The sequence below is a fragment of the Orycteropus afer genome, unplaced genomic scaffold, assembly GCF_000298275.1.
Source record: "Orycteropus afer afer isolate SDZICR_OR568_19922 unplaced genomic scaffold, OryAfe1.0 scaffold00368, whole genome shotgun sequence".
In the NCBI taxonomy this organism is placed as follows: domain Eukaryota; kingdom Metazoa; phylum Chordata; class Mammalia; order Tubulidentata; family Orycteropodidae; genus Orycteropus; species Orycteropus afer.
This window is the reverse complement of record NW_006921955.1, coordinates 2,249,586-2,263,211: the sequence shown is the minus strand read 5'-3', so window position 1 is coordinate 2,263,211 and position 13,626 is coordinate 2,249,586. Positions and strand designations below refer to the sequence as shown.

Here is a 13,626-nt window from a genome sequence, read left to right as displayed (position 1 = left end):
GTGTTCAGTGCAGATCAGTGAGTAAGCACAAGCCCGCCTTGTTTCAGTATCTATGCTTAAACTGCCCCCTGGCTGATCATTCTTCTCTTTGGCTTCCTGGGTTCCACCCCTTCCTCCTGCTCTTCTGGCCTGCTACTCTGTGCTAAGCCCGTGCTTACCTTGCTCCCGAAGACCTGGTCCCTCTTGGGAGGGTAACAAGGGAAAGTGTTCAGTGCAGATCAGTGAGTAAGCGCAAGCCCGCCCGTGCTTACCTTGCTCCTGGGGACTAAGCACAAGCCCGCCCGTGCTTACCTAGCTCCCAGAGACCCGGCCCCTCTCGGGAGGGTAACAAGGGAAAGTGTTCAGTGCAGATCAGTAAGTAAGCACAAGCCCGCCTTGTTTCAATTGTCAATACCAGCTGGGAAATTGATTATTCAAATGTTTTGCTATGACAGAATTTTATAAGCTGATGTCACCTCAGCTCCCCCTTCTCACCACCAAGTTCTTGAACTTGCAAACATGCATGGGTGCATGCATGGGCACGTGCGTGCGCGCGCACACACACACACACACACACACTCCATCATGCTCAGCTGTTCTGAATTCTCCAACTACCCTCCCCCACCCCCCACCCCACCATGTTGTTCCATGAATCCACATCTTTGTGTCTCTGGGCCTTCTCTCTGGAACACTCCTCTCCACTTTCCATGCCTGACAAACACCTGTTCATCCTTCAAGATCCAGCCCACTTGTCCCCTACTCCATGCTGTCTGCCTGAGTCCTCCAGGCAGCCAACCTTGTAGGCTCCCAGGTACACTGTGTTAAGGCACCATTAACTCATCACAGCAGAGCTGGTAATTTGGTCTACCCCTTCTGCAACGTGAGCTTCTGTTCCTCCCTGTGAAGCCTGGGAGGATGGGCTCTGGAGTCAGACCTGCGTTTGGATTTTGAGCTTTTCCAGTTGTAAACTATATGATCTTGGGCAAGTAATTTAAACCTTTTAAGCCCTAGTTTTCTCACCTATAAAATGGTAATAGTGGTACCCATCTTCTAACTTGTTTGTGAGGCTTAAGATAACATATACACACAAAATATTTGGCATAGGGTTTAGAACAGAGTAAACACTCAATAAATCTGCTGGTATCATTGCCCTTATCATCATTACTGTATTTGAACCTTCCAGGCTTGGCACAGAGGAGTTTATTGCATGAATGACTTTTGGGCCAAAGACTCATCTGAGGTTGTTGTTGTTTGTTGTTATTTGCCCTCGAGTCGGACCTGACTCATAGAGACCCCTACTTGGGTTTCTGAGGCAGAATCACTACGAAAGTAGATTGCCCAACTTTTCTTCTGAGGAGTGGCCAGTGGGTTTGAACTACCAGCCTTCTGGTTAGCAGTCAAGTGCCTTAGGCACCACGCTACCAGAGCTCCCCATCTGAGATTACACAGCCTGAATATGTAGGAACACTTAAGTGATCCACCATGCAGGCAGCTAAGTCCACCTGGGAGAGCTATAGCTCATCATGAGGATTGAGGACCTTTGTCCAACAATGGGGAGCCACTGTGGTGAAGCCTGTACTTTTTGGCTCAGTTTCTGTGAGACCCTTGTTCTCCAAGGCACTGGGCACAATCAGGCAAGGGGAGAGAAAGGACAGGACTCCAGGAGGAAGGAGGGACTCCCATGGGCAGGCAGAGCTCCAAAGGGAATGGGGACAGAAGGTAGGCAGGGGCTGAGTGGCCAAACCCAGGTCAAACCAAAGCCTGAGCCAACTGTATGCCAGAGAATCCTGCTAACTTTCACTTAGAACAGGGAAGGGTCAGAGTACCCAGGAAACCTTGGCTTATAAAGTCAGAGTGTGGTTGGTTGGGAGGAATGCCATTTACCTTTGTCCTCCTGGCTGAGGGGTCCAGTTGTTCTTGATGGGATGAAGCCATTGCCTGTGCTTCCTAGTATTCCTCAAGTTTCTACCAACACTTGTGTTCTGTGTTCTCTGTTCACCTGACAAGCCTACCTCAGTTTGCCTGTATATTCCTCTTCATTCTGTCAGAAAGGGTCTGGGGTCCAGAGAGTGGTGAATGGTGAGGACAGCCTGGATTTCAGCATCAAGGCTGTCTCTATCTGACCCACTAAAGGACCTTGGCTGCAAATGTCTCTTCATCCATTCATTCCTTCTATGAATACTGGAGCATATGCTGTGGATATGGAAAGATCAAGACCTTGTCAAGATCGCTGCATTCATGGAGCTGACATTTTAGTAGGAGAGACAGACAGTGAAAAGGTAATTAAGCACAACATACAGTGTACTACGGAGAAAAGAAAGGAAGATGGGAGTGTGAGGGGCATTTGAATACAAAGTTGTGTAGAGGTGAGGAAGAAAGCTGTTATGTAGAGGGAACAGAAAAGGCCCTGGCTGGAGGGGCAGCAAGGAGACTAGGTGGCTAGAAGGAGGTCAGAGAGGGGCCAGGTCAGCAGGGCCTTGGAAGTCACTGCAGACATTAGATGTTGTTGTAATTGCTGTGGAGTCGGACCTGACTCATAGCAACCCCTCCTTGGGTTTCCAAGGTGGTATCATTATGGAAGTAGATTGCCCTACCTTCCTTCCAAGGAGTGGCTGGTGGGTTTGAACTGCCAGCCTTCTGGTTTAGCAGTCAAGTGCCTTAAGCACTATGCAACCAGACTCTAAAAAAAACCCCAAACTCACTGTCGTTGAGTCAGATGCAACCCATAGTGACCCCTCCTTGGGCTTCCAAGGCAGTATCATTATGGAAGTAGATTGCCCAATCTTCCTTCCAAGGAGCGGCTGGTGGGTTTGAACCGCTAGCCTTTTGGTTAGCAGTCAAATGCCTCAGGCACTATGCCACCAGAGTGCCCTTAGATGTACTCTACGAAGGGTTTTAAGCAGAAGGATGTGATTCAACTTGAGTGCAGAGAATAGACTTGGTGGAGTGTAGAAGAAGGTGAGAGCAGGAAGGCCAGTGAGGCTACCCTAATCACCCAGGTGGGAGTTGATGGGGCTTAGATTAGGGAGGGAGCAGTGAGTGACAGAAGGATGGGATTTCATTTTCTTCTTAAATTCAGGCAGACAGCCTTTGCTGACAGATTAGGTGGGGGTGGGGTACTACAAAGTCAAAGATGATCCCAAGGATTTTGCACTGGGCCGCAATGTTCATGATAGAGTAGTCCCTACCTCTCAGGATATGGTGAGGATTATGATATATATATCAAGGACCTGGCAATGTGGGGTACCCAGTCATCTGCTGCCTGGGTGAGTGTGGAGCTTCCCTGTTCTTCTTGTCCCTGTGAGTCCCCCTATTATGACAGCCATGGATTGGGCCAACTCCTGGACATTCTGTGGGGCTATGCTCAGGTATCATTTCCTCAAAGAAGCCTTTCCTGATTCTTTTGTCCCATGTCACTGTAATGTCATGGCTCCTGGACTCCTCACTCATATCTCTAATCCTGACCCCAGAGCAACTGTCTTTCTTGCTGGAAGCACCAGATGGTTGTGACAGGTTCCTGTGTTCCCAGGGCCTAAGAGTCCCTGTCCACAGTCTGAATGTGAGGTCTACCCTTCCAACCACTACCCTGTCCCTAAGTTCAAAACTCTGTGGTCCTTCCCCTTGCCCCTCTCAGGCTAGCGCCCTATGAAGACTGAGGGGAAGTATTGCGGGTGTTGAAGTCAGGCTAGTGGCACTGCCATTGAGGATGTGTGATCTTGAGCAAGTCACTGATTCTGGGAGCACCAGTCCTTCCTCAATCACAGAAAGAACTCACTCAAACAAGGCTCGTTCTCTCTCCATCTTTACCCTAGGATCCCTTCTACTTACGGCCAACAATGGTCCCAGTTTGCCTGGGTCTGAGGGGCAGGATGTGGGACTTTCAGTGCTAAACCCAGTACAATCTAGGAAAACCAGCACAGTTGGTCACCTTACTCCTACTAGGGCAGATCTCCATAAAAAGTATTTTTTCTACTATGGCTGTTGTTGTTGTTGTTGTTATTTGCCGTCGAGTCACCCCCTGACTCATAGAGACCCCTCCTTGGGTTTCTGAGGCAGTATCACTACGGAAGTAGGATTGCCCAACCTTCCTTCCAAAGAGTGGCTGGTGGGTTTGAAGCGCCAGCCTTCTGGTTAGCAGTCAAGTGCCTTAGGCACTACGCTACCAGAGCTCCCTTCTACTATGGCAGATCTCCATAAAAAGCATTTTTAAAACAAGTAAAACACTAAACAATTAAAAAGAGAAAATGGCTGATTCTAAGGAAGGACAAGATGATCCTTGAACAACTTGTGTCAGGATTGGAGGAAGCCTCATTAACAACTAGATAATATGAAGATGACACAACCTTGTTGAAAGTGAAGATAACTTCAAACACATACTGATGAAGATTAAAGATTACAGCCCTCACTATGGATTACACTTCAACATAATCAGAACATGGAAATTAGAATATGTAAAGTGAATAATAGCACTATCAATGTTAAGTCTCCCTAAAGTGGTCATGTGAATGTCTTTATTTTTAGGAAATACACCCTGAAGCATTTAGGGATTATAAAAGAAAGTCACAATCAGGGCTAAAGTACTCTGATTCCTGCTCACATACATCTTCTGCTAACCTGTCATCATTTTGGTGTATGCTCTTGCGGCCTGTTGCCTCAACATATACTTTCCCACAGAACATGGTAGCACATCGTTCCAATATTTTTTATTAGAAATCTAGTACTGAACGCTTTATTATTTACTTTTCAGCCAATCTCTCAGAATTCTATCTAATTCATTTTAACGTCGGACGAAGTAGCAAAATGGGGCTGGCTGCCCCAGTTTTTGTGCCAGTGCCTGCAGCAGTGCACCGAAGTTGGTTCCAGTTTTTCACCTCTACAAACAATGCTTTTTCTATTCTGGCCTGGTCTGTGAATTTTTCTAAGATGGTTCAGAGCGCTCACAATAACAATTTCAAAACGCAACCGCCAGCTACTCTCCACACCAGCGGTCAAGAATCACTGAGCTCTCGCATTTTCAGCGGAGCTCATTTAATCCTCACAAGAGCCCTGACAAGTCCCCACAGAAACTCCGTTGCACAAATGGGAGACGCGAAGATCCGCGCAGCTGAGCCATTTGTCCAGGTCACACAGCCCGTGTAGGCTCCACGCGGGTCCGGATCTCACTGGCCAGCTAAACGCCAACCGGGCCAGGGTCAGTAAGCGCTTGATATGTACAGGCCCTGGCGGGCGGATCCAGCAAATACAAACCACCGGACCATCGCCTTCCGCCTTGGAAGGTATTGAGGGGGTGCAAAGACTCCTCCCGCCAGACACGGACCTCCCGCCGACTCCAGCTGCGGCCGCGAGCTGGGGAAACGCCTGCCTCCAGGCCCACACGGTCTCAGTCAATACGTCGGCCAGACGTTGAGGCGCGGGCCAATCACGGCTGGAGGTGGCGCGGCGCAGGGCACTATGGGCCTTGTAGTGAAAGCGCAGGTGACACTACAGTCCCCACAATCCCCCGGGCGGAGACAAGACTGCGGCGGCGCGTCCGCGGCCGGGGCGGCTGTCGGGGATGGGCGGCGGTGACTGGTGAGCCCAGCGAGAGCGACGGTATCTTGCCCGTGCCGGCGCGAGCCACCGCCCGTGCGCCACCATGTCGGCGCCCTCGGAGGAGGAGGAGTACGCACGGCTGGTGATGGAGGCGCAGCCTGAGTGGCTGCGCGCGGAGGTGAAGCGGCTCTCCCATGAGCTGGCCGAGACCACGCGCGAGAAAATCCAGGCAGCAGAGTATGGGCTGGCGGTACTTGAGGAGAAGCACCAGCTCAAGCTGCAGTTCGAGGAGCTCGAGGTGGACTATGAGGCCATCCGCGGCGAGATGGAGCAGCTCAAAGAGGTGAGTGGGCCGGGCACCCGCCGCCACGCCCTCCCTCGGAGGCTGGGCAGGTGGCCGCGCCAGATTGGACCCCCACTGCCTTGCGAGTCGGCGAGCTGGGGCACTGCTGGGCAGGGTTCCCCCCTGGGATAGAGGGGACGCCGACGCCAGGAGGAAGGCGGCTGGCCTTCAAGGTCACCCTTTCACTGGCAGAGGGAGATGGGGCCGGTTGATGCTGTTGTGGAAGAGGGGCCCAGGGGCCCCTGAGATCCTCCCCCGCCCCAGTCGTTGCGGACTCTGTGGGTGGGGCTGCGGGCACCACAGCTGGACCCTGAGGACCCCAGCTTCCCGGCGCAGTCCCTCATATCCTGGCTTTTGCTCCTGTCCCTGCTCACGGAGAGTGGCAACCTACAACTGGGACACTCCTAGGAGGATTCTAACCCGGTGGCTCCCTAGGAGCTAGGTAGGCCCCAGGGTGTCGGAGACAGGACATTTGGGAGTGGGTTTGACTTCCTCCAGCTAAGGCAAGGATTGCCCAGCCAGGTTGCTTGTTTTGGCCGAGTGGGTGTGCAACACCTGTGTAGGTATACACCTTCAGTTGGGCCGTCACTATCCTGCCTTTTTCCTTCTGGCAGACCTGTGGGCAGCACAGGCAGAGTTGGGTTTTGTAAGATGGGGTTAATAGTCTGCAGTGTTTTGCTACCGTTTATGTGGCCTGTGGATGCCGAACCAAGAGCTGACCGGTTGGGAAAGGCAAGGCCTAAGTCTTTGTTACTACTGTTGCTGTGTCATTTTTGGGGCAAATTATTTCCCTTTTCTGGGCACAGATACTTTCAGCATGGTTTCAGTTTTTTCCTAAGTGCTTTGAGGCTGAGAAAGGCCTTGGACAGGGCCCTAAGGGAGTCTAGGAGTGCGTTTTGCATGTAACCATCACTTTGTCGGCTGGAGTCACCCCCCGCCCCCCCAATATCCCTTTTCCAGGCACAGCTCTCCAACCAGGGAACAGTCCCCTCAATGCCATGATTTTTTCTCCTGTCAGTTGGAATATATTGCTTCTCTCAGCCATTTCCATTCCTGTGCCTCGTCCCAGGACCACCTTCAGTGTGCTATGGAGAAGACCTCTGCAGACATGATGGCAGGTCTTTGGGTGCGCACTTGGAGCTATGTTCATCAGTAGACCTCTGTTTCCGGTTTAATTTTCACTTGGAGGATTAGGAGATTAGGCCCCTCTAGGTGGTGGTAGGGGGAGGGGTAAGCACCAGGCCCTTCTAGGAGAGTTCCTGTGAGAACTTCCCTTCTCTGAGCACAGAGGTTCAAACCTACTAGGGGCTGCACAAGAGAAAGGTGTGGCAGTCTTCTGTAAAGATTACAGCCATGAAAACCCTATGGGGCAGCTCTACTCTGCCCAGTAAGGTTGCTGTGAATCAAAGAATCAATTTTATGACAGAAGGTGTTTTCTGTCCCACCACTCCATGATGCCCAAACCTCATTGCACTATTGGGGAAGGAGATGTTGCTATCTGGGTGGATACATCTGAGTTTGAACTTGGATCCTGCCCATTGCTAGTGATATGGTTGTAAGCAGGGATACTTTTTGAGCTTTAGCTTCTCTCTTTGCCACATGAGTTTGCAGTATTGCCTACTCAGATGGAATGTTCTTAGGATCATGTATTTGAGCAAGCCTGGCTTGGTGCTAGGTGTGTAGTAGACACTTTTGTAGCCTGTTGGTTTCTCTGACTGTGTGCTCCACTTCCCCACTGACTCCTCTCTTTGCCAAATAGGCTTTTGACTGCTGGGTGTGGGTCTTGGGGATCTACCATGCTTGCTGCTTCCCTGATGTTCATCTCCCTGCATTCCTGCCCCTGCTGTCCTCAGGCAGGTTCCTTAACTCTTTGGAGCCTCTGCTGCCTCTTTGAGAAACCAGTAGGATCCTCTATGAGTGTGATGAGGAAATCAGTTGGTTGAACCAACTGTGTGAAGCAAGGTCTGAGCAGAGGAGGTGCCCATTTGGCACCAGTAAATAACTGACTGAGCCGTGGCTTAGGAGCTGGGCTCCTCCCATGTCTGCATGGGTCTCAGAACCTTGAGACTGGCTTGTCTGACTTGTGGCCCTCGTGATCTGTCTGAAGATAGTGAGCTTTCTCTGAGCCAAGCTTGAACAGCCCTTCTGTAAGGGACCCAGTTTGATGAGAGAGGAACACAAACATGGGGTGGAGAGTGATGCATCCCAAGTTCAGCTGTGCGCCCTGCTTCTTTTCCCCTGGTGGATGGTTAAGAGAACTAGATGGTTACTCAATTAGGTAGATGCTATTTCCTATCCTAAGTGGCTGTGTGATTTCAGACCAGGTGCATCTTACTCTGTTGCCTTAATTGCAACTTCCAAAGGGACAGCTGTGCTAGGGCTGCCAGCTCCTGTGTATGGGCATTCTGGCAGGTATCATGAGGGGTTAGCAAGGAGGGCGTGATAGGGACCTGTCTGCAATCAGGCTAGGCACATGTGGCCAGATTGGATCAAAGGCCTGGTCTTTGTGGATTGGGAATGAGAGGGTGGGAATGCCTTGTCTCTGTGCTCTTCTCCAGGCCTCTCTTGCTTGGTACAAGCCAGGTGCTTAGGTATAATCTCAGACCTGAACCTGGGCTCTAAGAGCAGAAGGTGGCAGGTTTAGATCTCAGTGTCTTCACTGCCTTCTGTGCCAGGTACAGCTTTTGCTAAATTTGTCTTTGAAGTGGTGTGAGTTGGTATCTCCAGAGAGGGCTGTGGGTAGAGGTAGGTGAGCTCTGGTGTGTCAGGGCTAGTGTGGGGCCTGGAGTATGTGCTTAGGAAATGCTTTGCTTGTGTTACTGCTGTCTCCCAGCCCTGTTCAGGGCTTGAGTTCTTCATTGCTGTGCCCACAGTGTCTCTGTCACAATAACATTCCTTGTCTCTGCTCAGTCTTTTTTCTTTTTAATTTTTATTGTGATTTGGGTGAAAGTTTACAGAGCAAATTCATTTTCCATATGGTGTTGATATACATTTTGTCTCATGACACTAACTGTAATTCTCCACAATGTAACAGACTTCTTCCTACTACCTCCCCATAGTTATTCTTCCCTGTGTCCTTCCCTCCCATGCACTCCCCACCACCCCAGGCTGTCTCCCTGTGTAAACACTGCCCTTCTGTTCTCCCATGATTGATGGGTCCTAGTAGTGTATCTACCTGATGTAAATGTTCACGCTATGTGCCTGTCTATTGTTTGGCTGGAAGCTGCAGGAGTCAGTTCAATTCCAGACCTGAAGGGAAACTAGGGCCATAGTCTCAGGGTTCTCACCAGGCTTTATCAGACTAGGAAACATGGTCTTTTTTTTTTTTTATGATTTTGAGTTTTGTTCCACATTGTTCCCGCACTCTATCCAGGATCTCCTGTACCATTACCCCTCTGAGTGGTTGACAGTGATAGCTTGGCACCATCTAGTTCTTCTGGTCTCATGGTCATATAGGCTGAGGATATCATGGTCTACCAGTCCCTTGGACTAATTGTGTCCATGGGTCTTTGGTTTTCTTTGTTCTTCTTTGCTCTGGATGAGGGGAGACCCATCACATCTAGATGGCCACTTGCAACCTTTTGAGACCTCAGTTACTACTCACCAAAGTAGGATGTAGAACAATGTTTTTGTGTAATATGTTATGCCAGTTGATGTCCCCTGCAACCATGGTCCTGAGCCCACAGGTCCAACTACTTGTTCCCTCTGGGTAGCTGGCTGTGGCCAAGAAGTCGCTACAACCTTATCTCTTGACAGCTCTACTATACACTTGGACATTCTTACAGCACATACAAGTACACTTGTAGAAACATTTGCCAGCCTTCTACATGGTCATGAGCATACTCCTCACTGCCTAGACATACCTGATAGTTTAGCTTTTTCTCGGTTTTCTGAGGTCTCTGTTTCCTGCCCCTTGAAGAGCCTTACTTCTTAACTTTATCCTCAGGACTACCAGTCTGGCTTAGGCCTGCATTTTTCCTTCCTGTGCTGCCTTCTTTCTTCACCTACCCTTAAACTAGCCAGAAATGAATTAGTCACACTTCCTACCTCCCCACCTATGCCCTTGCAGTCCCATTAGTGCATCCCACTGCCCTTCAAGGTTCCATGTGAGACTTTGGAAAGCCTGCTTCTTACCTTCTGGACTTAGCTGAGCCCTGTCTCCAATATTTGCAGGCCTTTCCTCTCCTACATCCATGAATGTGCCTCAGCCTGCTTGAAGGCTGGCAGGGTAGCAGTGAGTCTTGTTAGCTTGGCATTTTTAGCTCTGTGTCACTCATAGTGTAATGTCTTGTCATAGATCAGGTTTAGCAGCATGAAGGGCACCTTGCCTCCCAGGGACAGCCTCTAGGGGCTGGGACCAGAAACTGGTGGAAGCAGCTGCTCTGTTCCTGTCAACCCTTCCCTCCCCATCTTTTGCATCCTCTGGTCCTAAAGGGACATGCCTCCCTTTCTTCCTGTGACTTGCACAACTCTTGGGCAAGAAAGGTTAATCCCCTCTTCTTGTGGATGGGGAAATTGAGGTAGAAGTGGGCGTGACCTAAGGAACGTCTTGTAGCGCTGATCTTTGGGAAGAAGTGTTGGCACCAGATTCCTGATCCAAGTCTCTAGCCAAAAGTGTAACTGCAAAGTTGATTTGATTATCATACATGATAATGTGACATGATCAGACAGGTGAAGGTCACTGTGTGTGGGGAACTGCCAGGGGCTGCGGCAGGTGTGTGGAACCAGGGTGTGCTGCTCAGTCTCCAGAGGCCTCTGGACAAGGATGCCTAGTAAAAGTCATATATGTTAGCTACTCATCATAGCCTCACCATATCCCCTTTATTCCTGCAGTCCTCATATCAGCCCTAGGAGGTCACCATTGTGGTAATGTCCATTTTACAGCTGGGAAAACTGAGGCACAGAGAAGATGAGGTGTTGGCCAAGGCTCTGACCTCAGGCAGCTGGGCTCTCGTGTCTGTGCTCTTAACTCCTAGCATGCCCACTCTTTAAGAGGGCAGGTGGCTACTGTGTGGAAGGAAAGGTGACAGGATGACTGGAGTGAACCCTCAGTGCTCAGTGGCTTAAAAAGTTGACAAGGTGAGGCCTGGCCACCCTGAGTGCTTGCTTCTGGACAGAAGCCCTCATTTTGATTTAAACATAAAGAGAATTTCTCCTGCTTTTCTGATACTGTCCTAAGGTCTCCTTGTGTCCTGGGGGCAGGAAGAGTACCCAGTGTAACTAAACCCTGTTTTTTGAGCAGGGATCTGTTGGGGGCTGGGGAGGCTCTGGCAGACCCAAGGGTTTTTGGGGCTGGGCTGCTGATTTGCTGCAGACAGGAAGCCTGACTGGTGGAAGCCAGGGTCCCAGGAATCCTCATGGCATGGAAGGTGACCCCTGTCCCCAGGGACCCTGGGATACCTGTCACCTTTCCTCTCTGAGCACCCCTTCTCCCACCTACAAAATGTGTGTGTTGGGAGAGGGGTTATAAAGGACTCTTACAGTGCCTTCCCACTTTTAAAAGTATATGAGATGCCAAGTCAAGCCCTGGTGCTCTTTCCTCCTGTACAGGCTGGGGATGGCACCTGCAAACAGCAAAAGACTGCGAGACTCAGCTCTGGGATCTACCCAGCAGCCAGATACATTTAGCTAGTTCCAGGTCAGCCCTATCAACATGTGGAGGAGTGGCATTAGCCACCTTCTCAGGATGCAGGGCAGGCTTGGCCAGGATGGAGCTGGCTTGTCTCCAGGGAATGCCAAGCATGCTTTGAGGCTTAGCACTTATAAGCCAGAGAGAAGCACAGTGCTAGAAGCCTGCCTTGCCATGATGTGGACCCTAGAGAAGAGCCTGTCACAGCATGAAAGCTGGCATTCCCTGGGCAGGGCTGGAGAGCAGCAGAAGGCAGATGGCTGCAGTGAAGTAGGAGGCCAGGGGATTCATCCAAGACCATGCTTTCCAAACTCTGCACTTGGACACAAGGGAATCTTAAATCTGCCTCTCTGTCTCAGTTTCCTTCCACATGACCTGGCACGCTCGGGGCCCACAGAATTTACTTTTTCCCCTTGGGGCTTAGGTCTGGAAGGATTTGGGTCTGGGCTGCCTATGGTTGGAATCTTGGTACTTCTGTAGGGAAGTACCCCATCACCATCTCAAGGATCCCAGGCCCTTCTTGGAGTTCAGTTTCCTTCTCATCAGTTTGAGGCAGCCACCCCTTCAGCCAGACAAATGTGATCCAAATGCAGAGTTGCTGCATACACTGTTGAAAATAGGGGTTTTCAGAGAATGCACAAGGTGTTTGATGGGAAAGTGCTGATGGGCAGGGGCTGGCAGGGCCAGCTAGTCTTTCAACTGTTGCTCTTCAGCTACAAGCTATGCCAGATGCTGACATTGACTTGTGGCAGCTGATGTGCAGCCCATGGTCCCAATGTTACAGGAGATTCAGCGTGGGGCACCTTAAGTGCACTGTGAGCAGGAGAGGGCCCAAAGTGGTTGCCTAGCTGGCTGTCTTCAGGGTCAGACTCTGCTGTCCAGCTTTTCTTTGCTTACCCTCACTTCTCTACCAAGGGAGGTTCGACCATGAGCTGTAGGGTGCTTGCTACCCTCAGAGCAGTATGGGTTGAGTGGGTGCAGAGGGGAGTGCAGCTATGTGTGAGGCCATCTGGGCTTTGGCAGATGATGGGCATAGTTCTTTTCTTTTAGAACTTAATATGCTTAAAAATTATGTACTCATTTTAGAAACATCAGAAATTGCAGATGAGCAGTATCTTCCCACATAATTGAGGCTACTTCTTTAGTGTAAGTCTGGATAAGAACGTCATGTTTATATGTATCAGTCTTCTGTGTGTGTATGTGAGGCATATAAACCAAAAAAACCCAAACCCACTGCCATCGAGGTAATTCTAACTCATAGTGTGACCCCCATTGGGTTTCTGAGACAGTAACACTTTACGGAAGTAGATTGTCCCATCTTTCTTCCGTGGAGTAGCTTGTAGGTTTGAACCAGCAACCTTCTGGTTAGCAGTCAGATGCCTTAGGTACTACACGACCAGAACTCCTATGTGAGATATACAAGGTACCATGAAAATTAGAAAATATTTTCTGCATCTAATACAATTTTCTTTAAAAAGATAACTCACTGAGTGTCAGAAAAGCATGTTTAAAAGTGGATAAAGACAAGATCTCTGTGGCTATTCCAAAGGGCCTATTAGCTCACTTCGAATTCTTGATCATTATACAATTGCCGGGCTTTGCATTTTATCTGTTTGCTTTTTTAAAGGCCTTTTTTCTTCTTTTTAATTGCATTGGTTTCCTCCTAAACCACTCTGCTATTTTTACAAAAACACCTTATTGGAGGTTTCAAACATAACCTACATTAGAGACAATAATCTAGCGAACCTACATGTCCTTATTACCCATCTTCAGCATTTGTCAATTTATGGCCACTGTATGTATTGCTAAGAAATAAAGGCTCTTTTATAAAATAATTTTATTTTTTATTTATTGTGATTTGGGTGAAGGTTTGCAGAGCAAATTCACTTTCCATACAGCAGTTCGCATATACTTTGTCTCATGTCATTGACCACAGTTTACCACAATGCAACAGCTCCCCTCCCACTTCCTCCTGTAGTAACACTTCCCAGTGTCCATCCCTCCATACTCTCCTGCCCCCTGAGCTGTCTCCCTGTGCATAAGCTGCCCTTCTTTCTCCCATGATTGTTCTCTCCAAGGAATGTGTCTACTTGAGGTAAATGTTTAACTCACATGCCTGTACTTTATTTGGCCGGAAACCACA

At 49.5% G+C, this 13,626-nt stretch overlaps 1 protein-coding gene across 1 annotated transcript in view; it reads left to right on the top strand.

Annotated features, from left to right (window-relative positions):
• The first annotated feature begins 5,614 nt into the window (after positions 1–5,614).
• BICD2 (BICD cargo adaptor 2) overlaps positions 5,615–13,626 on the top strand; it is a 174,369-nt gene continuing 166,357 nt past the window's right edge. The window contains exon 1 of the mRNA XM_007953013.2: positions 5,615–5,854. Within this exon, the coding sequence (XP_007951204.1) occupies positions 5,615–5,854 (240 nt within the window). The remainder of the gene's footprint in view (positions 5,855–13,626) is intronic.